The sequence below is a fragment of the Aulonocara sp. 'chitande type north' Nkhata Bay genome, linkage group LG16 (assembly GCF_057382095.1).
Source record: "Aulonocara sp. 'chitande type north' Nkhata Bay isolate Kocher_YH1m ecotype deep benthic linkage group LG16, A_spYH_male_GT1.1, whole genome shotgun sequence".
In the NCBI taxonomy this organism is placed as follows: domain Eukaryota; kingdom Metazoa; phylum Chordata; class Actinopteri; order Cichliformes; family Cichlidae; genus Aulonocara; species Aulonocara sp. 'chitande type north' Nkhata Bay.
Window position 1 is genome coordinate 22,408,784 of NC_141359.1, and position 24,899 is coordinate 22,433,682.

Below are 24,899 nucleotides of genomic sequence, written 5' to 3' on the forward strand. Positions count from 1 at the left end.
ATCCATTTCCTTGTGAGTGCTGCCATCAAGTGGTGAAAAGTACTCATGTCGTTATTAAGAGTTCCACACTTTTTGTGAAAGTCAAAACAATGCGACTGTTAAGACACGAAAACAGTCAAAGACATATATTTTTAAAGACGAACTATTGGCCGTATTTATTTCCTGGTTCTTCTTTAACGGGCCCTGAAAACCACCTGCGTTTCATTGTCACCGTTGTCGCGCCAAGGTACCGGAAACATTTAGATGGGGTGGAGCTTGTACCTGTACTCTGCACCTGCGTGTTGTTTTTATGGGACTTCGCAGCCAGTCCAACTGCAGGTTTCGGTTTTAGATACAGGTGCTGTGAAGAGATTGGTAGGCTGTGGGCCAACACAGACTTGTTCGATAAGAAGAGACTGATTTAGCTGTGAGAAGAAAGTTAAAGTATCTCTAAATAAGGGACGGAGGCGACATTACTGCCTTTTCAGACGGTTTAGAAATGATTTATTGTTATTTCCTCGCCGTTTGGATCCTTACCTCGTCGGCAGGTGAGTTTGAATAGCCGGAACTTGATAGTTTATATACTTTTCTGTGTGAATGTGTAGTGCACAAGGTGACCAGACCTCGTCACACAGGTCCGACTGAAGACACCAGGCAGAGATTAAGGTGTGCCACAAAGACTCAGTATTTTCTCACCAACTTGTAAACTGTAAGTTATTGTAATTCACAGTTTAACATAGTTTATATCGTGGGAAAAAAAGCTTCACAGGAATGTTGCTTACATTAATGTGTAGTTAAACACATTAACACAAAGGCCAGCTGCTTGCAAGCTGTAAAAGCAGCCTGGTACTAAAGCAGAGCAGTTAAACGCGAAGAAAACGTTTAACGTTTAGTATGCGCACACTGATTTGTTCATATTCTATGCCATATTAAGTCTTCAACGCCCACGACCCAAACTTATTGAGAAAGGCGAGACTCGGGTATGACTGCTATTTCCTACTGCATGTTTTTTTGAATGTTTAATTCCTGCCCAGGTAATTTTTTTAAAGCTTGACTAGTCTGCAGGTATGAAACATTTTGTGCATAGAGATAACAGACGTCTGTGGAGTGACTGTGATTTGTGTAGCTATAATTTGCCCCCCCCTGTTTCTGACCTTCTTAAGTGGAAATACACCAATACATTCATCACTGTAGAAATAGAAAGGGATTCTTCTTAGTATTTATTATGTTTATTACAGTGGCTGATTGATTGATATATTGAGAATACTCAGAGAGCTCCTTACAAACCTGTACTTCTGTGTTAAGCTTAACAACCTCTCCTACCCCAATGGATGCTTCACTGCTATTTCAATTTGGATGTCATCACATTTCCTGCATCTCAATTCTGAAAAAAACTGAGGTTTTTGTGTTTGGCCCTGACAGCTTCTCTGTGAAGCTCAGTCTTTAAATCAGTCCTTGGTATTGTTTTTGACCAGGATTTTAATTTTCAGTCTCACATATGAAAGCTCATTCAGCCTCATTTTTTTCATTTAAGAAACATTAGACTTTATTAGACATTAAGCATTCCAGTGTTAGTCTTTTTAATATTCCTGATTTCTGAGGTAAAATATTTTTGGTCTTCCATTATTTTCTCATGTGGTAGGTTTTTCTGGTTTCATTTACATTTGTAGCGCAATCCTCATGGAACATAACATGTCCTTACATCTGATTTTTAGATATGTCCATTTCTTTTAGCTACCTCTCACTGTAAAATGTTTAGAAGTCAGCGTGTAAACTTTGTAAAGTTTACATGCTGACTTGTCTTTAATCATATTTTTAAAAAAATCTTGTTAACTCTTTTAACAATTTATCTTTTGAACTTCAGCATTGACAGATATTTCTAGTAAGTACTACTTAAACACTTTCATTGAAAGGTATTAAATAAAATATTTCATCTAATAAAATGAGATTCAATTATATATGGATCATATAAAAGCATATAGAATTGTATTACACTGTACTAGCATGTTGGTGTATATTGCTGAAGTCTTGATACTGAGCTGTCACCATGCCTGTGATGTTCATAATAGTCTAAATTATTTGTATTTTGCGTCTTTCTTCACTTTTTTGTTTTCTAGTTGCTGGTCAATCAACACAATATGGACTCGTGGGTGAGGCAGTCACCTTCAGGACGGATATCAGAGACCGCCTTGATGACATTCTGTGGAAACACAATGGGAATAAAGTGGTACAATTTGATGGCAAAGAGCAAATTGAATACAGTCAATTTCAAAAGAGGGTCACCCTCGACTGGGGCTCTGCAGACCTGGAAATCAACCAACTGACACACAGTGACAGTGGACAATATGAATTGGATGCGGGAAAGGAAAGTGGTGTTATTCGTCTTAACTTTGAATTGAAGGTCCTAGGTAAGTTCATTTTATACTACCTTTTTAATAACTAACAATGACATCCGTGTTCTATATGCTTGTGCGTTGCTATACTAACTCTAACCTATTGCAATAAATATTGTATACATGACTGAAATGCATGCATAAAATGTACTTTTATTACAGAAAAACTCCATGTTATGCAGCTACAAAATATTGGATCTCTTTGTGATTACAGTTGATATTTAATGCAGAACACTGATCAATAAAAATCATGGTTTATAAGTGTGCGTTAAAGTGAAATTGCTCACATATCTGTGGACATGTGTTTGTCTAACAGTGTAAATATGAAATCATGTTATAGCCAAACAAATACGTCATAATGACAATTGGAGTAGTACTTCCAATTTCCTATTCAATATGAGCAACAAAAGCGCTTTTTTATTACGCTTTCTGTTATGCTTTCTATTAAGTCTCATTCACCCAACACACATTAATATATACATCAGCCAAACCAAACACTGCCCAGGAGCTAAAGCACTTAAAATGAAGCATAGTAGCAGCTTGGAAGGCCGGAGGAACTCTTGTTGCAGACTTGAGATTTTACTTTACTGGAATCTGGTTTAAAATCTTCATTGAATTTTGTGTGAAGGCAGTCAGAGTATGAAATGAAATTGTAGTTGATATGTGTACAAGGCTGAAAAAAAAGCTTTCCAGAAGGTCAGTGCATTTTGTTTTTTCATTGAACAGATGAAACAGATCACTGGTGAATATATGTTTTATTATTATTGTTTTTAAGATTATTTAACATTTGAACTTGTGGATAAAAAAGTTTTTCTTTTATAATTTCTAAAAAAAAAAAGAAAAAACCCGAGTCACTTTTATAAAACAAACATCAGTGGTGTGGAGTAACAGGTAATTCTATATTGTACTGATTGTACATCACACATTTCTAATTAAACTATTCAACTGTTTTTTATACCTATTCTGGCAAATTATTAGTTCTATTTATAGCTACATTAAATTTTCAGCTGAACACCAATTAGTTAACTCTGACTCTGCTTCTGACTTTGATAAATGTAACAAATATGATACATATGCTTTTATTCTGAAGGATTATGAATGCTTTTTCTATTGTTGCATTGTACCTTAAGGATAAAAGCTCTTGGTGCTTCCACCAAAACGTCCCACAGCTCATCATGATAACAACAGCTTATCTCTTAATTAGTCACTTATCGGGCATTTTATTCTACTCGTATTTGGTTCAGAGAGACTCTGCCCTTTAGAAAGCTAGTTAGTTACTTGTTAAGCAGCCTAACACAGTATATACATAACCTACATTGGATTGTAATTCTAATTAATATTAAGGTAGTGTCATATAGGGCTGGGCCATATTATACCGTTCACGGTAATACCGGTATAATGTTAGGCAACGATAGGAAAATGAAATATCGCGATAGAATGGGAGTAAAACGCGCATGCGCAGTGCCTTTGTTTTCATACGCACATGGCCGATTGTTGAGTGAAACAGATGAACCAGAATTGGTTTGTAAAAATGGTGCAACTTCCGTGATGTGGAACTGGTTTGGTGTTTGTCCGTCAGATACACAACAAAGCACATTTTTTTTGCAGAACATGCAAGCGGCCGTTGTTATTGTCATATTTGTCGGACTAAGATGCTCTTAAATCTGGGAGTAATCTGGGTCCTAAACTCAGGTCAAACAACACTGCAGCGTCACTTAGAGTTAAAAACTGTCTAAATTCTTTTATCTTTAATAAAACGATCAGCATTGCTGCTTTACCAGGTGTAACTATAAAGTTTAACTTCCAGGCATCCATGAAAACAAAAGTTATTACATTTAACGGAGTTAGAAGTTAGCAGGAAGCTAGCGGAAGTTAGCTCGCTAGTTTCGCTAGTTACCTAAGCATGATATTGCATGTTCTGACAGAGATTTCTGAAAAAAATCAAACGTACAGCTCTGCTATCACTTCCAACATAAATGAAGACAGGAAACTAAACAGCAGTGACGTTTGTAGGGTTACTGAAGTTGGGCTAGCTAGTATATAATGATGTGCTACGTGATCGCTAGCGACACAGCTATGTTAGCATAACATAAACAGTGAAGCTGGAGGACGAACACTAACACTTTTCCACTTATAAAAGTTAACGTGAAGGTTCTTCATGGTTAGAGACAAATGCAATCGCATGGCAGGATGCTGTAAACGGACCAAACTTCAGTCAGGAGAACAACTGAGATAATCCATCCACAATACGAGGTTAGTCATTAATATACTGCAACAACATGGGAATAGAGCAGCTGCCAGAGAATTCAACATTAATGAAACAATGGTACAGAAGTGGAGGAAGCAAGAAGAATGAGTTTAATAAAGTTTGATTTATCTGACTGCTTTGTTTCGCTTAATGTGCCTTATAATCCCGTGCACCTTATGGTCCGAAAAATGCATACTGCACACTGCAGTTTAATGTTGCAAAGCACCTATTTTTAACTTCAGTGGATATTATACATGGTTATGCTCAGGATATGTCAGCCCATTTCTACTGGAAATGCCTTTTGGTTAAACTTTCAGCAAGGAATTTGCATTTGCACTGTTACATTTTTATAAAGCTTTAATGTACATAAAAACCAGCTTCTTGTTTAAGTGAAAATAAATGGAAGGTTGTCTTTTTGCGCTAGTAATGTTGTGGAGTTGTATTTTGTCTCGCATCAATTATATCGTCGGTTATATCATTATCGCAAATTTTCAAATATATATCGTGATAAATATTTTTGGCCATATCGCCCTGCTCTAGTGTCATATACAAGCTGCTATTATGCATTTTCAAACCAAATGTGTTGTTGTCAGTCCAGCCTTAGCTTCCTCAGCCTCAAACCAGAAGCTGGTGAGTTTATATCTCAAACTCAGGGCCAGTAAATTATTAAACAAGCATCAGCTTGAAATGATTTAGCCTTTTTCACACTTGGATACACCAGATGATTGTATTAATTCATGAATACATTTGCAAGTCTATGCAATATATATTGTCAGAAGATTTACTTTTTATGTATTTTAATTTCAGATTAGCTTTTTTGTATTTGTGTATGTATATAGACAGAGTAACCAAGCCCACCATAACCTGTAACATGAGCGATGGCAGCAGCTCTGACAAATCTGGAAGTGAAGCCACACTGAAGTGCTCTGCACACTCATCACAATCCTTAAACTACGAGTGGAGCCAACCTGGAAAAATTCAACCTGGCCAGATATTATCGATACCTCTAGGGACAGAACATGATGATAAAGTATACAGCTGTACTGCAAGCAACCAATTGTCCAAAGAAATAGCTACATTCACTGCAAAGGATTGCTACCCTGGTAAGATTTTACTAATTAGCTGTAATTAATGGATTGAATTGAGCATTTTCAGAAACCATTTGATACAAACTGCTTTTATCAGTGTGTTACGACCCTTCTAGGGCTTATCCCACCAAAGGCCACTGGTTTAATTGGGAAACAACACCTAAACTACTGCACTGATAATAACAGTGACTTTAATCTCAAAGAATGCAGTTTTCTGTTAACTTTACTGTAATAAAAATAACAATATACCTGGACAATGATGTGCAGAGGGCACAACCTACTGTGTTATCAATTATATTAGTGGAAAAAAAGATATTTTATTAATTGCATGTTTAAAAATTTATATACATATCCATTTGGTCATTGATAAGGGAGACTGCAGTGTTCATGTTGTCTAAAACCTCTGGTTTTATTGAAATATAACTGCATTGGAAATGTGTTTGACTGTTATGGAAGTTGTTCTATTTGGATTTCTGTGTTTCTGTGCAGTTGGAGCCTCAGCTGGACTCATTACTGGACTGATTATTGGCATGATAGCACTACTCTTGTGTGTTTTGGGTGCAGTGTTCTGTGCAGTAAAGCATAAAGGTACAATAAAACAACAACAGTTTAAGAAATGAAAACCTCTTGAGAGAAATGGGTCCAAAAATACTAACTTATCATGACAAACCAAGTGATACACAGGATATATGGTAGATTCAGAGAAACTGTATATCCTGTATGTAACATAAGGTTAACAGACTTGACTTGATAGTATAATACATTCTACTGGACTGATGTTTTTTTTATTTGGCGATCTAAATACTAATTGGATATTTGTAAATGTATTTATGTGGAGTATTGTTGAAAACCTCTGTGTTTAAGTGACTTTAACCTTCATAGTGTAACTTAAGAAAGAAATCACATTCCGTATTTATTATTATTTCTCCTTTTTCTTGATTCCAGCAAAAAAGGAGAAAACCGCTGCGGAACAGCCACATAGTGGTAAGGAAAAATGTCTAATCTTGTGTGTTTTGTTTTGTTAGTGACAAATATTTTTGACATCATTAATTTAATGATTACTTTTACAATTCAGTGATGAGAGACAATTATGCAGTGTTGTGCAGCGGTGTTCTGAACAACAAACAGACAAAGGCCTAAAACCTGTTGTCATTTCAATATCACCTATTATCAATGATTTTAGAGGAATTTATTAATACCATACATTTTTCATGTATGAACTAACTCAGCAAAAAAGAAGGTTAAATGAGCAATCTTTAAAAAAAAAAATCCTAAATAATGAAGAAATGATAAATGGTCTATAACTAGACCAATGGGGATAATCAGCTGATTATTTCGACTTTGTTGAGATAAACAATGAAGAGGTTACCTGGGAAGAAAATTATTTTTTCTTTTAATTTTTTCTTTTAAATAAGTTACTTTTTTTGTATTTCCATCTATTTCAGATCATGAATCTTATCAACCATCAGTCCCTCTTCTTCATAGAAGAGAAACAAGGCCCTCTTCCCAACAGCTTCACCATTCGGAAGAAACTTTGAAGAATAGCAATTCTGATCACAAAGATGAAAAACACAAGAAGTTGGACCGACACACTGGAAAAGGTAAAAGTAAAAGTAGCTCAATGTTTTTCCAGTTCTCTGATTTGGAGTGTTTTATACGCCTATTTTAGCTTCAGTGAAGAAGCGTAATAGCCAGAAAAGTGTATCTCACTCTCTCTGTGTGTATGTGTGTGTGTGTTGTGTTTCTGGTTCATGTAATCTATTCTTTGCTTCAGCTGAGGGATTAAAAGACAGAAGATGCAGACAGTTTGTTAGAAAAAATATTTTTGTGCAGAAATACATTGATTAAAAATAGTAAGATTAGAAGTAGTATCAAAAATAAAACTTCAACAGATATCTTTATGTGTATGGTCATGACTAGGACTTACTCGTTATTAGTGATTAATTTCCATACTTTTTAGAAAACAGCATATGTACCAAACTAGTACTTGAAAAAAAAACTTTACCAGTTACACACTATCAAAATTCTTCAGCTTAGTAAATTGTCTTAGTAAATTGCTTAGAAGGTTTCTGCAGTTTTTCCAATCGTGCTGCTGATGTCTCAGTTCACATGTGTCCACTTTTCTCCCCTGCTAAGCTCAGTTTTTCAGTTTGTCACCTTATTAAATACATAATTTTGGGTTAGGTGCTGCACTGAAGCTCACCACACTACAGTTTTTAAACATCTTTTAGCATTTTCCTAGCAGATACAGTTGACAAGGATTAGTTTTCCCCTTGTGTTGGCTGGACTTAATTTTTAATTTAATTAACTTAAGTCATTCATTGCTGGTGGATAGGTGGCATGGACCAAATAGAATAGAATAGAATAAACCTTTATTATCCCACAGATAAGAAATTTCGGTGTTACAGAGCTCTTACAGCAAGGGAAAATAAAATATAAAAGGAAGACACAAGGTGGTCCTATAAATACGTAGCTGATTTACTGTTGCAGACATTTATTTGCATTGATTTCTCAAGACTGACCTTCTGTGTAAAAGACATATCTAGATTAGTATAATATGTATAAGCTGACACATAACATTACCTTGTGTACCTTTTCTTTTCACTGTCTCTCCCTATAATAAACAAAGCAGGTCACAGTTATATGGAAATATTCTGAAAAACCCCCCCAAAACAGCTACAAGAAGACACTTACTAAAGTGTAAGTGTAACACTTACTAAAAATGCAGCTGATGCACCTGGAGTACAGCTAATGGTAACCTAGCCAGCCATTGCTTAATAATTTAATAAAATCTCAAGTTTTATTAGTTGCTCTAAGCCAGACCTTCCCAAAGTTTGGGGCCCGCCCCCTAAGGGGGGTCGCAGAGCCATTGCAGGGGGGGGCGCGGTATGAAAAGGGGGGGAAAAAAACAACGCTTGGACACTGCTAGCACGGGGCGCCCACACAAACGCAAAGCAGGAGATGAAGCATCGCTGCATACGTTTCCAAACCAACTTCATTCTAAGCCAAAGACTAGAAAATATGGTGAAGCATATCTTCCCTTTGGTTTCACCTGCACAAGTGCCGAGGTAGGTCTCCCCTGCAGAATTTGTTTTCCCTTCGTCAGGAGCACGTGCTGGACTGTTCAAATCAAGGACAAACAGTATTCCACATCCTTGATTTTTAGTTCACAAACACTTGTTGTAATGACTAACTACTCCTGACATTTTGGAGATGTTAGCTCTTTATACAGTAAAGTTACAGTGGGATACAAATAACATCAGGCTGATCCTGCCACGATTTGTTCCCCCTGTCTAAATCAGAGACAAACAGTATCCCACAGCTGTTTATGTTTTTAAACCCATTTTGCACAGAGAGGCATTTTTTTTGAAAAATGTATTGATAGCAATGTTGAATATTAGTACACAGTAAAAAAACAACTACACGTAAAATAATTACACCGTGACGCCTCTGCCTTTCTAAATGGAGGGACAGTAACTGCGTGTATGTATGTAAGCGTGTAATACCTGCTATGAGGGGCCATACAAGCCAAAATTCATTCTTTCACTCTCACATAGTTTTGGTTTAATTTTTATATTTAGATATTTTTATTCTCATGTTTACACATATTTAGCACACACATTGCAATATTGTGCTCTCTTATACATGTATTTTAATGTACATATTTACAAATTGTCACTCTAACATACATGCATTTTCATTTATGCATTCCTACATTTTTCTCTCATTTACATGCATTCAATATGCATTTAATCTCACAAATAATATGTGTATGTAAGAAGAGAATGCATACATGTCTTAAGAAAATATGTATGCAAGAGAATAATGTATGTGAATGAAAGAGTATAGTGGAAACGGAAGGAGTTTAATGGAAACGGAAGGCTGGGTGTCTGTACCGCTGTGATTGGCTGAGAAGCACGCACAGGTCACTTTGAAGTGTCTGACAGCATGGAGGGGGGAGAAGAAACTCGAGTTCTTCAGCAAGCTATCAGGGTGTTAAGAAAGATTTCATCATCTCCTGAAACGGTCACATCGTTGTCCTCGTCACTTGAGGGGGGGGGGGGGGGGGGGGACGGGACATTTTTCTTGTAAAACAAAGGGGGGCCTAGCAAAAAAGTTTGGGAACCACTGCTTTAAGCCATCTAAATGGCTCCTAATGGTGAAAGCCACACAAGATGAGAGGTTTTCAAGATTATTTTTTTCAAAAATGTTTTTGTTATTTATAATCACTGATCAGTGGTATGATATTGCAGTAGATTCATTTTTTTCTGTTTGTAAATCATTCCTTACAGTGAAGAAGATGGTTCAAAACATTGAACAAGGACAGATAGGTAATTGTTGTTTTTCCACTCATGCTAATTGATTGAACCAGTGAAATATAATAACCAACTTTTTGGGGAAAATAACTTGTTTTATTATCTCTCTCTCTCTCTGCCATCTCAGATCCAGTCTCTATAGAAAATGAAGTGGAAGAGAATAGGAAAAAAGAAGACAGTAAATCAGATGACATGACAAACACCATTTCTAAACAGACAGGTGCAGAATCAACAACAATAAACTACTTTTTTTTTCCTGCTACAAAAAGAGTCACACCGTTGTTTTCTTGGGAAATGGCTTCTTGACTTTCTTGACAAATTTTAAAGATTGGTTTAGTCCAAAGCTCTTTTTACTGTTTCTTCCAGAGTCAGAGAAAAGGGTAGATGAGCAAACATCGGTTTCACTTGAAAATGGTATTTGGCCATCTGCAGTCCAGCCAAATTCTCCTTTGAACGACGAGGCACCTGTTGCTGCGGAAGATGTCAACTCACAACAGGCCCCTGGAATAAAGAAAGAAAATCAATCAATTGGCTCAGGTGAAAAAAAGAGTGTTGTTCACCATTTCTGAGTGCAGAAACAGTGGTAATAACCCAATAGGTTTATTTTATTCATCTGGACGTAGTGTTTTCAGTTGGAGACAACTGAAACCAGCCCACTGAATGAACAATTCTATTCAGTTCAGCTATTGAAGAAATGTACTGTTTAAGATTGGGAAAACCTGCAGTCAGCTGAGACTGAAGAAGTCACTTGGATGAGTGACAAAACATTTCTCCCACTGAAAATGCTGCGTCCACATGAACTTTTTGGGTTTTGCATACCTTGATGATTGAGCATGCATAAAGACAGTAGTAATAACTAAGGTTGGGCGATATGTAAAACCTTTCCAACCGGCAATCATCAGTCCAACAATTGCAGATGGGCGATAGTTTGGCGCATGCGCAGACTTTTGATGGGTGGGGCAATGTAATCATGCATGGACTGATTTGCGTGTTTACAAATCAGTGGTTTACAAATGGGGTGGCTGTGGCTCAGGTGGCAGAGCAGATCAGCTACTGATTGGAAGGTTGGTGGTTTGATTCCTGGCTTACCCAGTCTGCAATATCCTTGGGCAAGATATTAACCCCAAATTGCCCTCCGATGCATTCATCAGAGTGTGAATGTGTGTGAATGTTTATTAGTTGCGCTTGTGTGAATGGGTGAATGAGGCATGTTGTATAGAGCGCTTTGAGTACTCCGGGAGAGTAGAAAAGCGCTTTATAAGAATCAGGCCATTTACAACACATTTATTTTTATCAGCCACCTTTGATTTTCTGACAAAAACAAGATGTTAACTAAATAAAACTGAATGCATGGGAAATAAAATGATGATAATGATACTGACATTTTTTGTCAATGACAAAAAAGATCTGTAGAAACGTGGTCCAATGAGAACTAATTAAGTTGTGTAGAAAGGTGGGACCAGTTTAGAAGTAATGCAGTTAGAATGATCAGCATTTGATCTGCCCCTGGCAAATGGTACAGCACAACTAGCTCCCATGTTTCTTGTTTGAAAGGTTTGAAAGTATACCATGAAAGCTAGATTCAGAATAGTCACAGGAATTTTTTTTACCTTTTATCCATATAACATATTTTTGTCCTTTTAAATTCACACATAGATATTTTGGATGACGTTGGAAGAGCTTTAATTGTCAGGAAGAAATGTGAAAAAAACAATACAGAAATCTTTTTGTTACTCTTCATTTTACCAAAGATTATATTATTATAGAATTCTTATTAATATTAATTAACATCTACATCATCATGACGTCTGGAGCATTGTATATAATTTGGGTGACAGTGGAAAATGTCTTTTTGTTATCTAAAAAAGAATTTGAAAACCAGCATTGAAAAGATTTTGTTACTCTTTGAACCAGTCGTCATCCTTTGATGATTACAATAACATTTCCTAGTTTAGAAGGAAAACATGTCTTTAAAAATTACTTTACTTGGTTTATTTTAATATATTTATTGGGAAATGGCTTCTTCGTTTTCCTGACCCATCTTTACACCTCACTGGAGAAAGACTGGTTTAGAATAAACCAAGTTTCCCTCCAAACTATTTAACCCTACTACCATCTTTTAGCAGACTAGTGGATTTTTTAAACTTTTCCCCCCCGTTTGTTTCAGGATCAGAGCAACAGGAAGATGAGGAACCAAAGGGTTCTACTGAAAATGGTTCTTCAGCTAACCAGCCAAGTTCATCTTCGATCAACAAGCCACCTGTTGTTGGGGAAGATGTCAGCTCAGAACAGGTCACAGAAGAAAAAGAAAAAGAAAAGGAATCAGATGACAAGACAAAGAAGGAAGATCCACCGACCGTTCCTGATCAAACAGGTGCAGAAACAACAGCTATAAACTGCTTTTTTTTGTTTTTCTGGTACAGAAAGAGTCGCACTTTGAAAAAGACTTCATGAAAATAATGAGCAAACATGTATCTAAAGAAAACAGTGAATAAGATGGTGTAGGTGTCCAGGAAGAAAGAGATAAGTGAAACTGCCTTTATATAGTCTGTAGTCTTGGAGCGCCATAATGTCAAAACTATTCAACACCAGTACCTTTCAATACTCCTCTGATATTATACATACAGTCCCTCATACAAAAGATCAGGACAGAATAGGCAAAGATCCAGACAGACAGACAACATATTAGAGGCAGACAAACATACATTTTTTGACATTAAATCCAGTGAAGCATAGAGAATATAAAATTAGCTCTTTAATAGGATTGAACAGAGTAAAGAAAAATGTACATTTTAGAAGATGGCATCAGACAGTATTTGTCTTAAATCAGTAAATAGTATGAAGAAACACTCAGGTGCATAAGTTTATTTTTTGGGCCCATGAAATATTATTTTGCAATTTTTTCCTCTGCATATCACCACAGTGAAAGTTAAGTCAAACAATCAAGATGTGATTTAAATGCAAACATCCAGCTTTAATTTAAAGGGTTGGATAAATATATTGCATTACTGTTTAAGAATTTCAGTAAGTTTTTTAAAACATACACCTCCATTTTCAGAGGTTCAAAAGTAATTAGACAGTTGACTGACAAGTGGTTTAATGGCTGGGCCTGTCACCATGTTATGACAATTTATTGTCTTAATATGTCATGACATATTAAGACAATAAATTATGTGGTTGATATTTTGAAGCATGGTCCTATATATATTCATACATGTACACTTTGCCTGTCACATGTTTGCTATTTGGTCCTAAATAAAGTGTAAAATGTTAGAACACACACAAAAACTAGAGCTGAGACCGCTGATGATCCGGTTGTGTAGTTACCACAAACAAGTCATTTACCAAAATGCTCCAAAAGCCGTCAACACCACAAACAAGTTCAAGAGACGAGGCCTGGTAGCACCTACCTATCATGTAAAGTGACCTCACATCAAATGATGTATGACTTTAAGCTTCATAAAATTTTAACCAGTAGCTATAAAGACGGTCACCACTTTATTATCAGGGTCTGTGCAGATGTTAATTTTGTAAATAAATCATTGTCATTTTATTTTTATCAGCCACCTTTGATTTTCTGACAAAAACAAGATGTTAACTAAATAAAACTGAATGCATGGGAAATAAAATGATGATAATGATACTGACATTTTTTGTCAATGACAAAAAAGATCTGTAGAAACGTGGTCCAATGAGAACTAATTAAGTTGTGTAGAAAGGTGGGACCAGTTTAGAAGTAATGCAGTTAGAATGATCAGCATTTGATCTGCCCCTGGCAAATGGTACAGCACAACTAGCTCCCATGTTTCTTGTTTCTCATGAAAATGCAATAAACAAAGGACACATTTGTCACAGTTCAAAAACGGGTAAAAACAAAACAAACCTTTAAACTATATATTTTAGTCAAGTGAATCTTTAGATTTTCAGTCAACTAAAAATAGACTAAAACAGAAATAACTGAAATGCCTAAATCACACTAAAACTAAATCATAGTTAAAGTGTTAAATGTAACACTGATCTGTGGGGATTGAGTTGTTCATGGAGTCACCCTAAAGTACTGCAGCAGTGTAACGTACTGCATTTTTGGCACTTACTGGTTTCATTTCTTTAATGTTGATAGTTTCCTTCTAGCATTTGGTGACTGCTGGAATTTTGTATAAACTTGTGGCTTCATGTCTAAACTATATTTTTAAAGTACGTCAAGAAACAAGCTTTTCATCACCAGCAACCTAAGCTTCAAGTTTGGTCCTAATTAGCAGATGAAAAGTTATAATAGTGAACATGGAAAAGATTAAACATTGTGAGCATGCATACATTAACCTAAAACGTCATTAACCAAACTAACTTAGCAGCACTACCACCTACTAACTCCCAAGGCAGCTTCTTGCTGAAGCAATATTTTTCCTTTTTCTGTCTCAGGTGTGGAAAACAACAAAGATGAGCCCAAAAAAGTTAAGCCTGTTGTGCCTGTAAAGTCTTTTAAAATCAGAAAAGGACAAGCTAATATAAATCCAGCCAGAGAAGAAGAACACAGTGGGGCCACAGAATCTGGTCTGCAATCATCCACTGCTCCTAAAAATCCAGGTTTGAAAGTATACCATGAAAGCTAGATTCAGAATAGTCACAGGAAATTTTTTTACCTTTTATCCATATAACATATTTTTGTCCTTTTAAATTCACACATAGATATTTTGGATGACGTTGGAAGAGCTTTAATTGTCAGGAAGAAATGTGAAAAAAACAATACAGAAATCTTTTTGTTACTCTTCATTTTACCAAAGATTATATTATTATAGAATTCTTATTAATATTAATTAACATCTACATCATCATGACGTCTGGAGCATTGTATATAATTTGGGTGACAGTGGAAAATGTCTTTTTGTTATCTAAAAAAGAATTTGAAAACCAGCATTGAAAAGATTTTGTTACTCTTTGAACCAGTCGTCATCCTTTGATGATTACAATAACATTTCCTAGTTTAGAAGGAAAACATGTCTTTAAAAATTACTTTACTTGGTTTATTTTAATATATTTATTGGGAAATGGCTTCTTCGTTTTCCTGACCCATTTTTACACCTCACTGGAGAAAGACTGGTTTAGAATAAACCAAGTTTCCCTCCAAACTATTTAACCCTACTACCATCTTTTAGCAGACTAGTGGATTTTTTAAACTTTTTTCCCCCGTTTGTTTCAGGATCAGAGCAACAGGAAGATGAGGAACCAAAGGGTTCTACTGAAAATGGTTCTTCAGCTAACCAGCCAAGTTCATCTTCGATCAACAAGCCACCTGTTGTTGGGGAAGATGTCAGCTCAGAACAGGTCACAGAAGAAAAAGAAAAAGAAAAGGAATCAGATGACAAGACAAAGAAGGAAGATCCACCGACCGTTCCTGATCAAACAGGTGCAGAAACAACAGCTATAAATTGCTTTTTTTGTTTTTCTGGTACAGAAAGAGTCGCACTTTGAAAAAGACTTCATGAAAATAATGAGCAAACATGTATCTAAAGAAAACAGTGAATAAGATGGTGTAGGTGTCCAGGAAGAAAGAGATAAGTGAAACTGCCTTTATATAGTCTGTAGTCTTGGAGCGCCATAATGTCAAAACTATTCAACACCAGTACCTTTCAATACTCCTCTGATATTATACATACAGTCCCTCATACAAAAGATCAGGACAGAATAGGCAAAGATCCAGACAGACAGACAACATATTAGAGGCAGACAAACATACATTTTTTGACATTAAATCCAGTGAAGCATAGAGAATATAAAATTAGCTCTTTAATAGGATTGAACAGAGTAAAGAAAAATGTACATTTTAGAAGATGGCATCAGACAGTATTTGTCTTAAATCAGTAAATAGTATGAAGAAACACTCAGGTGCATAAGTTTATTTTTTGGGCCCATGAAATATTATTTTGCAATTTTTTCCTCTGCATATCACCACAGTGAAAGTTAAGTCAAACAATCAAGATGTGATTTAAATGCAAACATCCAGCTTTAATTTAAAGGGTTGGATAAATATATTGCATTACTGTTTAAGAATTTCAGTAAGTTTTTTAAAACATACACCTCCATTTTCAGAGGTTCAAAAGTAATTAGACAGTTGACTGACAAGTGGTTTAATGGCTGGGCCTGTCACCATGTTATGACAATTTATTGTCTTAATATGTCATGACATATTAAGACAATAAATTATGTGGTTGATATTTTGAAGCATGGTCCTATATATATTCATACATGTACACTTTGCCTGTCACATGTTTGCTATTTGGTCCTAAATAAAGTGTAAAATGTTAGAACACACACAAAAACTAGAGCTGAGACCGCTGATGATCCGGTTGTGTAGTTACCACAAACAAGTCATTTACCAAAATGCTCCAAAAGCCGTCAACACCACAAACAAGTTCAAGAGACGAGGCCTGGTAGCACCTACCTATCATGTAAAGTGACCTCACATCAAATGATGTATGACTTTAAGCTTCATAAAATTTTAACCAGTAGCTATAAAGACGGTCACCACTTTATTATCAGGGCCTGTGCAGATGTTAATTTTGTAAATAAATCATTGTCATTTTATTTTTATCAGCCACCTTTGATTTTCTGACAAAAACAAGATGTTAACTAAATAAAACTGAATGCATGGGAAATAAAATGATGATAATGATACTGACATTTTTTGTCAATGACAAAAAAGATCTGTAGAAACGTGGTCCAATGAGAACTAATTAAGTTGTGTAGAAAGGTGGGACCAGTTTAGAAGTAATGCAGTTAGAATGATCAGCATTTGATCTGCCCCTGGCAAATGGTACAGCACAACTAGCTCCCATGTTTCTTGTTTCTCATGAAAATGCAATAAACAAAGGACACATTTGTCACAGTTCAAAAACGGGTAAAAACAAAACAAACCTTTAAACTATATATTTTAGTCAAGTGAATCTTTAGATTTTCAGTCAACTAAAAATAGACTAAAACAGAAATAACTGAAATGCCTAAATCACACTAAATCTAAATCATAGTTAAAGTGTTAAATGTAACACTGATCTGTGGGGATTGAGTTGTTCATGGAGTCACCCTAAAGTACTGCAGCAGTGTAACGTACTGCATTTTTGGCACTTACTGGTTTCATTTCTTTAATGTTGATAGTTTCCTTCTAGCATTTGGTGACTGCTGGAATTTTGTATAAACTTGTGGCTTCATGTCTAAACTATATTTTTAAAGTACGTCAAGAAACAAGCTTTTCATCACCAGCAACCTAAGCTTCAAGTTTGGTCCTAATTAGCAGATGAAAAGTTATAATAGTGAACATGGAAAAGATTAAACATTGTGAGCATGCATACATTAACCTAAAACGTCATTAACCAAACTAACTTAGCAGCACTACCACCTACTAACTCCCAAGGCAGCTTCTTGCTGAAGCAATATTTTTCCTTTTTCTGTCTCAGGTGTGGAAAACAACAAAGATGAGCCCAAAAAGGTTAAGCCTGTTGTGCCTGTAAAGTCTTTTAAAATCAGAAAAGGACAAGCTAATATAAATCCAGCCAGAGAAGAAGAACACAGTGGGGCCACAGAATCTGGTCTGCAATCATCCACTGCTCCTAAAAATCCAGGTTTGAAAGTATACCATGAAAGCTAGATTCAGAATAGTCACAGGAAATTTTTTTACCTTTTATCCATATAACATATTTTTGTCCTTTTAAATTCACACATAGATATTTTGGATGACGTTGGAAGAGCTTTAATTGTCAGGAAGAAATGTGAAAAAAACAATACAGAAATCTTTTTGTTACTCTTCATTTTACCAAAGATTATATTATATATTCTATAATAATTCTATATATTATATTATAGAATTCTTATTAATATTAATTAACATCTACAACATCATGACGTCTGGAGCATTGTATATAATTTGGGTGACAGTGGAAAATGTCTTTTTGTTATCTAAAAAAGAATTTGAAAACCAGCATTGAAAAGATTTTGTTACTCTTTGAACCAGTCGTCATCCTTTGATGATTACAATAACATTTCCTAGTTTAGAAGGAAAACATGTCTTTAAAAATTACTTTACTTGGTTTATTTTAATATATTTATTGGGAAATGGCTTCTTCGTTTTCCTGACCCATTTTTACACCTCACTGGAGAAAGACTGGTTTAGAATAAACCAAGTTTCCCTCCAAACTATTTAACCCTACTACCATCTTTTAGCAGACTAGTGGATTTTTTAAACTTTTTTCCCCCGTTTGTTTCAGGATCAGAGCAACAGGAAGATGAGGAACCAAAGGGTTCTACTGAAAATGGTTCTTCAGCTAACCAGCCAAGTTCATCTTCGATCAACAAGCCACCTGTTGTTGGGGAAGATGTCAGCTCAGAACAGGTCACAGAAGAAAAAGAAAAGGAATCAGATGACAAGACAAAGAAGGAAGATCCACCGACCGTTCCTGATCAAACAGGTGCAGAAACAACAGCTATAAATTGCTTTTTTTTGTTTTTCTGGTACAGAAAGAGTCGCACTTTGAAAAAGACTTCATGAAAATAATGAGCAAACATGTATCTAAAGAAAACAGTGAATAAGATGGTGTAGGTGTCCAGGAAGAAAGAGATAAGTGAAACTGCCTTTATATAGTCTGTAGTCTTGGAGCGCCATAATGTCAAAACTATTCAACACCAGTACCTTTCAATACTCCTCTGATATTATACATACAGTCCCTCATACAAAAGATCAGGACAGAATAGGCAAAGATCCAGACAGACAGACAACATATTAGAGGCAGACAAACATACATTTTTTGACATTAAATCCAGTGAAGCATAGAGAATATAAAATTAGCTCTTTAATAGGATTGAACAGAGTAAAGAAAAATGTACATTTTAGAAGATGGCATCAGACAGTATTTGTCTTAAATCAGTAAATAGTATGAAGAAACACTCAGGTGCATAAGTTTATTTTTTGGGCCCATGAAATATTATTTTGCAATTTTTTCCTCTGCATATCACCACAGTGAAAGTTAAGTCAAACAATCAAGATGTGATTTAAATGCAAACATCCAGCTTTAATTTAAAGGGTTGGATAAATATATTGCATTACTGTTTAAGAATTTCAGTAAGTTTTTTAAAACATACACCTCCATTTTCAGAGGTTCAAAAGTAATTAGACAGTTGACTGACAAGTGGTTTAATGGCTGGGCCTGTCACCATGTTATGACAATTTATTGTCTTAATATGTCATGACATATTAAGACAATAAATTATGTGGTTGATATTTTGAAGCATGGTCCTATATATATTCATACATGTACACTTTGCCTGTCACATGTTTGCTATTTGGTCCTAAATAAAGTGTAAAATGTTAGAACACACACAAAAACTAGAGCTGAGACCGCTGATGATCCGGTTGTGTAGTTACCACAAACAAGTCATTTACCAAAATGCTCCAAAAGCCGTCAACACCACAAACAAGTTCAAGAGACGAGGCCTGGTAGCACCTACCTGTCATGTAAAGTGACCTCACATCAAATGATGTATGACTTTAAGCTTCATAAAATTTTAACCAGTAGCTATAAAGACGGTCACCACTTTATTATCAGGGTCTGTGCAGATGTTAATTTTGTAAATAAATCATTGTCATTTTATTTTTATCAGCCACCTTTGATTTTCTGACAAAAACAAGATGTTAACTAAATAAAACTGAATGCATGGGAAATAAAATGATGATAATGATACTGACATTTTTTGTCAATGACAAAAAAGATCTGTAGAAACGTGGTCCAATGAGAACTAATTAAGTTGTGTAGAAAGGTGGGACCAGTTTAGAAGTAATGCAGTTAGAATGATCAGCATTTGATCTGCCCCTGGCAAATGGTACAGCACAACTAGCTCCCATGTTTCTTGTTTCTCATGAAAATGCAATAAACAAAGGACACATTTGTCACAGTTCAAAAACGGGTAAAAACAAAACAAACCTTTAAACTATATATTTTAGTCAAGTGAATCTTTAGATTTTCAGTCAACTAAAAATAGACTAAAACAGAAATAACTGAAATGCCTAAATCACACTAAATCTAAATCATAGTTAAAGTCAGGGCCGTTGCTAGCCATTTGGGTGCCCTAAGCACAAATGCTTTATGGTGCCCCCCCCCCCCCCCCCCCCCCGCCACTGAAAAAAAAAAAAAAAACCATTAATACTTTTGAATTTCTCAGTGGAATTTGTTTAATTAAATAACAACAAACATGACAGTTAAACAAATAAATAAGGTTAAAGGAGGTTAAAAATACTGTTACAAATAAATACTGAAACAAAAATTGAACATTGGAACAAGAACAAAGAGCCTGGCAATAATGTGTAATTTTTTTTATAAAAAAATAATATATATAATATAATAGTATTATTATTAATATATTTACAAATAGTTTCACAATAGAATTTAAATAAGAAACTTAAATAAGAAAAATAAGAATTTGAACACAAAAGCCACATTCCTTAAGTAACTATGTTAAACATTTTTACAATTCGTTGTCAGAGTATGCCCTAGACTCTAGGGCATACTCTGACAACCAGAAAATGCAGGCGTGTGCCTCTCTAGGGCCTAGAGAGGCACACGCCTGCATTTTCTGGTTGCAAAATCAGCTATAAGTTCATCATATGATAGCTTCTGAGCCACGTCACCATTGATGCTGATAACAGCCAGACCACTTAAACGTTCCTGCCCCATTGATGAACGCAGGTACGTTTTAATGAGTTTGAGCTTTGAAAAGCTTCGCTCAGCAGAGGCAACTGTGACAGGCAGGGTCAGTGCAATACGCAGAGCAATCCACAGATTGGGATATACCTCTTGAAGCTGATTGTCATGTAAAAATGACAGCATTTCCAAAGCAGACGTCTGTGGTGGCAGCTGAGGAAGGTTGATGATTTCCTGCATCATCTCAGGTCCATCAATGTCAGCTACTCCCTTATCTGTCAGTGTCTTCTGTACTTCAGTGCAGTGTTTTTTAAATCCTCCTTGGACATCCCATTCACTTTGCTGAAATCAAGCAGCACTCCATATTTCTCCTTCACTTGATTCATGGTCTCAAACCTCTCCTGTAGGGAGATTAAAGCAGAGTCCACAACACAATTGAAAAATGTGACCTCAAGCTTTTTAAGGGCATCATGGAGGGGCTCATCAACAGCTTCATATGCAAACTGCCTTTTTGTGCTCCTGAGCCTTTTCTCCTTCAACTGTGGTTCTATGTTCAGGGCCTCACAGAGTTCTTTGGCAGCTGACACAGCCTCATCAAACCCAGACTGTCTGTATTTAGAGAGGTTACTTTTGGCAGTGTCAATGAGCCTGACAGCAACATCGAGCTGCATGGAGCTGGACTGTAGTAACTTGTTCACCTGGTTTGTGATTGTAAGAAGTTCACACCACACGATGGAGCAAATCAAAAATCGAAATGAGGCTACTTCCTCAGCAAGCACTTGAGCCTCCACCTTTGCGACTGCATCACTTACAGCTTCTCTGGCCTCCAGGAGAGCATCCCTCACTTCTTTTGTCTGACTCCGGACAGCAGTTACACTTTGAAGCCTGCTTTCCCATCTAACGTCACTCCAAGATTTAAGTGTCAATTTCACATGTTTTGTTAAAATGGCCCATCGCTGGGTGGCACTGGAAAAGAAATTGAACAACTTCTGCAAATACCCAAAGTAGCCAGTTGCATCTGGAGAGGACTTGGCAGCATCAGCTATGACCAGATTCATCGTGTGAGCTCCACAAGGCACAAACAATGCTCTCGGGTTTAATTGTAGCAGTCTGGCCTGAACACCTTGCTTCTTCCCCTTCATGTTGGCCCCATTGTCATAGGCCTGTCCTCGACAGTTTTCAAATGGAATGCCAAGCTCCTTCAACTTGTCAAGGACAACATTGGACAGGTTAAGGCCAGTTGTTTGCTCCACATTTATATAGCCAAGAAAGTATTCTTTAATATCTGGTTGTGCTTGGAAACAAACAATGCGTACTATGACTGACATTTGTTCAGTGTGACTCACATCTGGAGTACAGTCAAGAATGATGGAGAAGTATTTTGCCAACTGGATTTGCTTCACAATGGCGCGGAATGTTTCTGAAGAGATAATCTGAATTAGTTCGTTCTGTGTCTCAGGGCTGAGGTAATGTGTGTGGGAACCTTCATCTTTTATGTTGGCCAAGTGATTTGCCATTACAAGGTCATATGTTGCCATAAGCTCTACTTCCTTCAAGAAGTTGCCATTGTCCGGCTCATAAAAGACAAATTTCTGGAAGCCAGTGAGAGAGTTATTGAGAGTAATCGTTTGAGAATCTCTCGCCACTTTTTCCTTTCTGCCTCTAGTAAGGTCAACTCCTGTTGATCTATTGCCATGCTTTTCTTTAGCCGTGTGTCCAGTTCTCTCCACTTAAGCATGCACTGTATGTGGTCTTGGCTACACTCATGACCCCTCAAACGGATGTTGATGTTCGACCAGTCACTGAAGCCCTCTGTACTCAGCTTTATATCCTTCACACTGAAAAGCTTACATGCAAAGCAGAACACAGCATTGTTCTGCGGTGAGTACACTAACCAGCTCCAGTGAACCTTTTCTCCATTGGGAAGAATTTTGAACTTAAGGCTAGTGTGAAATGCTCTTCCATCAGGCCCCTTTGGAAAATTAAAATCAGAGCTGACATTAAAAGGACCTCTCCGCACAATTTCAACACGATCAGCATCTACAATGTGAGCTGGCCAAAGAGCAGGATCGGTTGAAGGGGGCACACATGTCTCCACAGTGTCACTTTCTGATAGTCTCTCAGTGACAGGACTCTCAGTGGTACTTGTGTATGGAACTGTACCTGAACTGGTGGTTGATGGTTCTTGTTCTTCTTGGCTAGGGATTGTTGCAGGGTCTACAATGGCTGGTGGTTGATGTCCAGGGATGGCACTACTACTGGATGGTTCATCCTGTCCTTGAGATCCTCCTTGAACATATTTAAGCATTGACCCTGCATACAAGAGAAAATATTCAGGGATTTTACAGAAATACAATTTTGAATCTACAGTAGGCCTACGAAAGATTGCATTATAAGACTAATAAATTAAGTAAGTCACTGGTACATTTAAAAATTACTAACTATATTTTACATGTATAGATTTTCATAATGGCAAATGGCAATATAAACATGCTGTACATAATTTGATATAAATGCGCAAGTAGGAAATCTATATTACTGGAAGATATAGGTTTCATATTACAGTTTCACCAACAGATGTCGCCCTTGATCTATGAACCTAAAGAAAGACGAGAACTATTTATGTGTTCAGACGTCAATGGCATAAATAAGATATGCGTCTTTATAGATATCCTGAAATGCAGCAACATACAAAGTAATCTTGTCTAATCTGATAATAATACTTGACTGCATCACTGACCTATCCCAAAGTTAAGGTTAATCAGTAGCATGCATGACGTTAGCCAGCTAGCAACCTGAGGAGGGAAATGCTAGTCTCACGAATCACGATAACGTTAGCAATCGTGAGTCACGATTGCTAACGTTATCTGAAAACCGTCAATTGAGTGACCATGATGAGTTGCTTTTAGTAGTCCATTCTATATTCATATCCACAACGTAAACAAACTACCCAACATCAATCATTTGCAACATTTGTTAACACAGTATGAACACTGCTAACAGGAGCTATCACAGAGTTGACGGACATGAGCGTGCAAGCAAGGGCTACAATAATGAACTTTTTTTATTATTATTATTTAAACATTGCCTTACCGGCAAGCGACGCCTGAGTTTCATCACGCTTCCTCTTCTTCTTTCTTTTCTCCGCTCCCGACTCCTGTTGCCGTTTCGAGGCCATGTTCAAACAGGTGTTTACCAATTATAGAACAGACCACTGGGAGTGGGGGGGCACCAGGAGGAGACTGGAGACAGGGCACAAAGCAGATTCACCCCTTTTCTCGGGAAAATTGTTTTATGTTGCTTTTGTATTGTTTAACCATATTAATGCATATGATATTTATAGTATTAATATGGTTTACTTTTTTTTTTTACGACCCTGATTTTTTTGGTGCCCTACCGGCCATTTGGTGCCCTATGCAGTGTGCGTTATGTGCGTTTGCGGAGCTACGGCACTGGTTAAAGTGTTAAATGTAACACTGATCTGTGGGGATTGAGTTGTTCATGGAGTCACCCTAAAGTACTGCAGCAGTGTAACGTACTGCATTTTTGGCACTTACTGGTTTCATTTCTTTAATGTTGATAGTTTCCTTCTAGCATTTGGTGACTGCTGGAATTTTGTATAAACTTGTGGCTTCATGTCTAAACTATATTTTTAAAGTACGTCAAGAAACAAGCTTTTCATCACCAGCAACCTAAGCTTCAAGTTTGGTCCTAATTAGCAGATGAAAAGTTATAATAGTGAACATGGAAAAGATTAAACATTGTGAGCATGCATACATTAACCTAAAACGTCATTAACCAAACTAACTTAGCAGCACTACCACCTACTAACTCCCAAGGCAGCTTCTTGCTGAAGCAATATTTTTCCTTTTTCTGTCTCAGGTGTGGAAAACAACAAAGATGAGCCCAAAAAAGTTAAGCCTGTTGTGCCTGTAAAGTCTTTTAAAATCAGAAAAGGACAAGCTAATATAAATCCAGCCAGAGAAGAAGAACACAGTGGGGCCACAGAATCTGGTCTGCAATCATCCACTGCTCCTAAAAATCCAGGTTTGAAAGTATACCATGAAAGCTAGATTCAGAATAGTCACAGGAATTTTTTTTACCTTTTATCCATATAACATATTTTTGTCCTTTTAAATTCACAGGGATGGGTATCGTTTAGGTTTTATCCGATACCGGTGCCAAACCGTTAC

At 36.5% G+C, this 24,899-nt stretch overlaps 1 protein-coding gene across 6 annotated transcripts in view; it reads left to right on the forward strand.

Moving 5' to 3' along the window:
- Nucleotides 1-219: 219 nt before the first annotated feature.
- The window catches only part of LOC147311495 (uncharacterized), a 30,073-nt gene continuing 5,393 nt past the window's right edge, over nt 220-24,899 (forward strand). The window contains exons 1-15 of one of the 6 annotated variants that reach the window (XM_086266432.1): nt 225-527; nt 2,097-2,387; nt 5,460-5,723; nt 6,198-6,296; nt 6,654-6,692; nt 7,154-7,309; nt 10,001-10,039; nt 10,152-10,244; nt 10,391-10,561; nt 12,192-12,398; nt 14,444-14,608; nt 15,222-15,428; nt 17,473-17,637; nt 18,280-18,480; nt 24,589-24,753. In XM_086266432.1, the coding sequence (XP_086122558.1) occupies nt 479-527; nt 2,097-2,387; nt 5,460-5,723; nt 6,198-6,296; nt 6,654-6,692; nt 7,154-7,309; nt 10,001-10,039; nt 10,152-10,244; nt 10,391-10,561; nt 12,192-12,398; nt 14,444-14,608; nt 15,222-15,428; nt 17,473-17,637; nt 18,280-18,480; nt 24,589-24,753 (2,311 nt within the window). In that variant the 5' untranslated portion in view covers nt 225-478. Of the gene's footprint in view, nt 528-2,096; nt 2,388-5,459; nt 5,724-6,197; nt 6,297-6,653; nt 6,693-7,153; nt 7,310-10,000; nt 10,040-10,151; nt 10,245-10,390; nt 10,562-12,191; nt 12,399-14,443; nt 14,609-15,221; nt 15,429-17,472; nt 17,638-18,279; nt 18,481-24,588; nt 24,754-24,899 lie in introns of all 6 variants that reach the window. The other 5 variants (XM_086266435.1, XM_086266434.1, XM_086266433.1 and 2 more) reach the window with 5 other exon arrangements.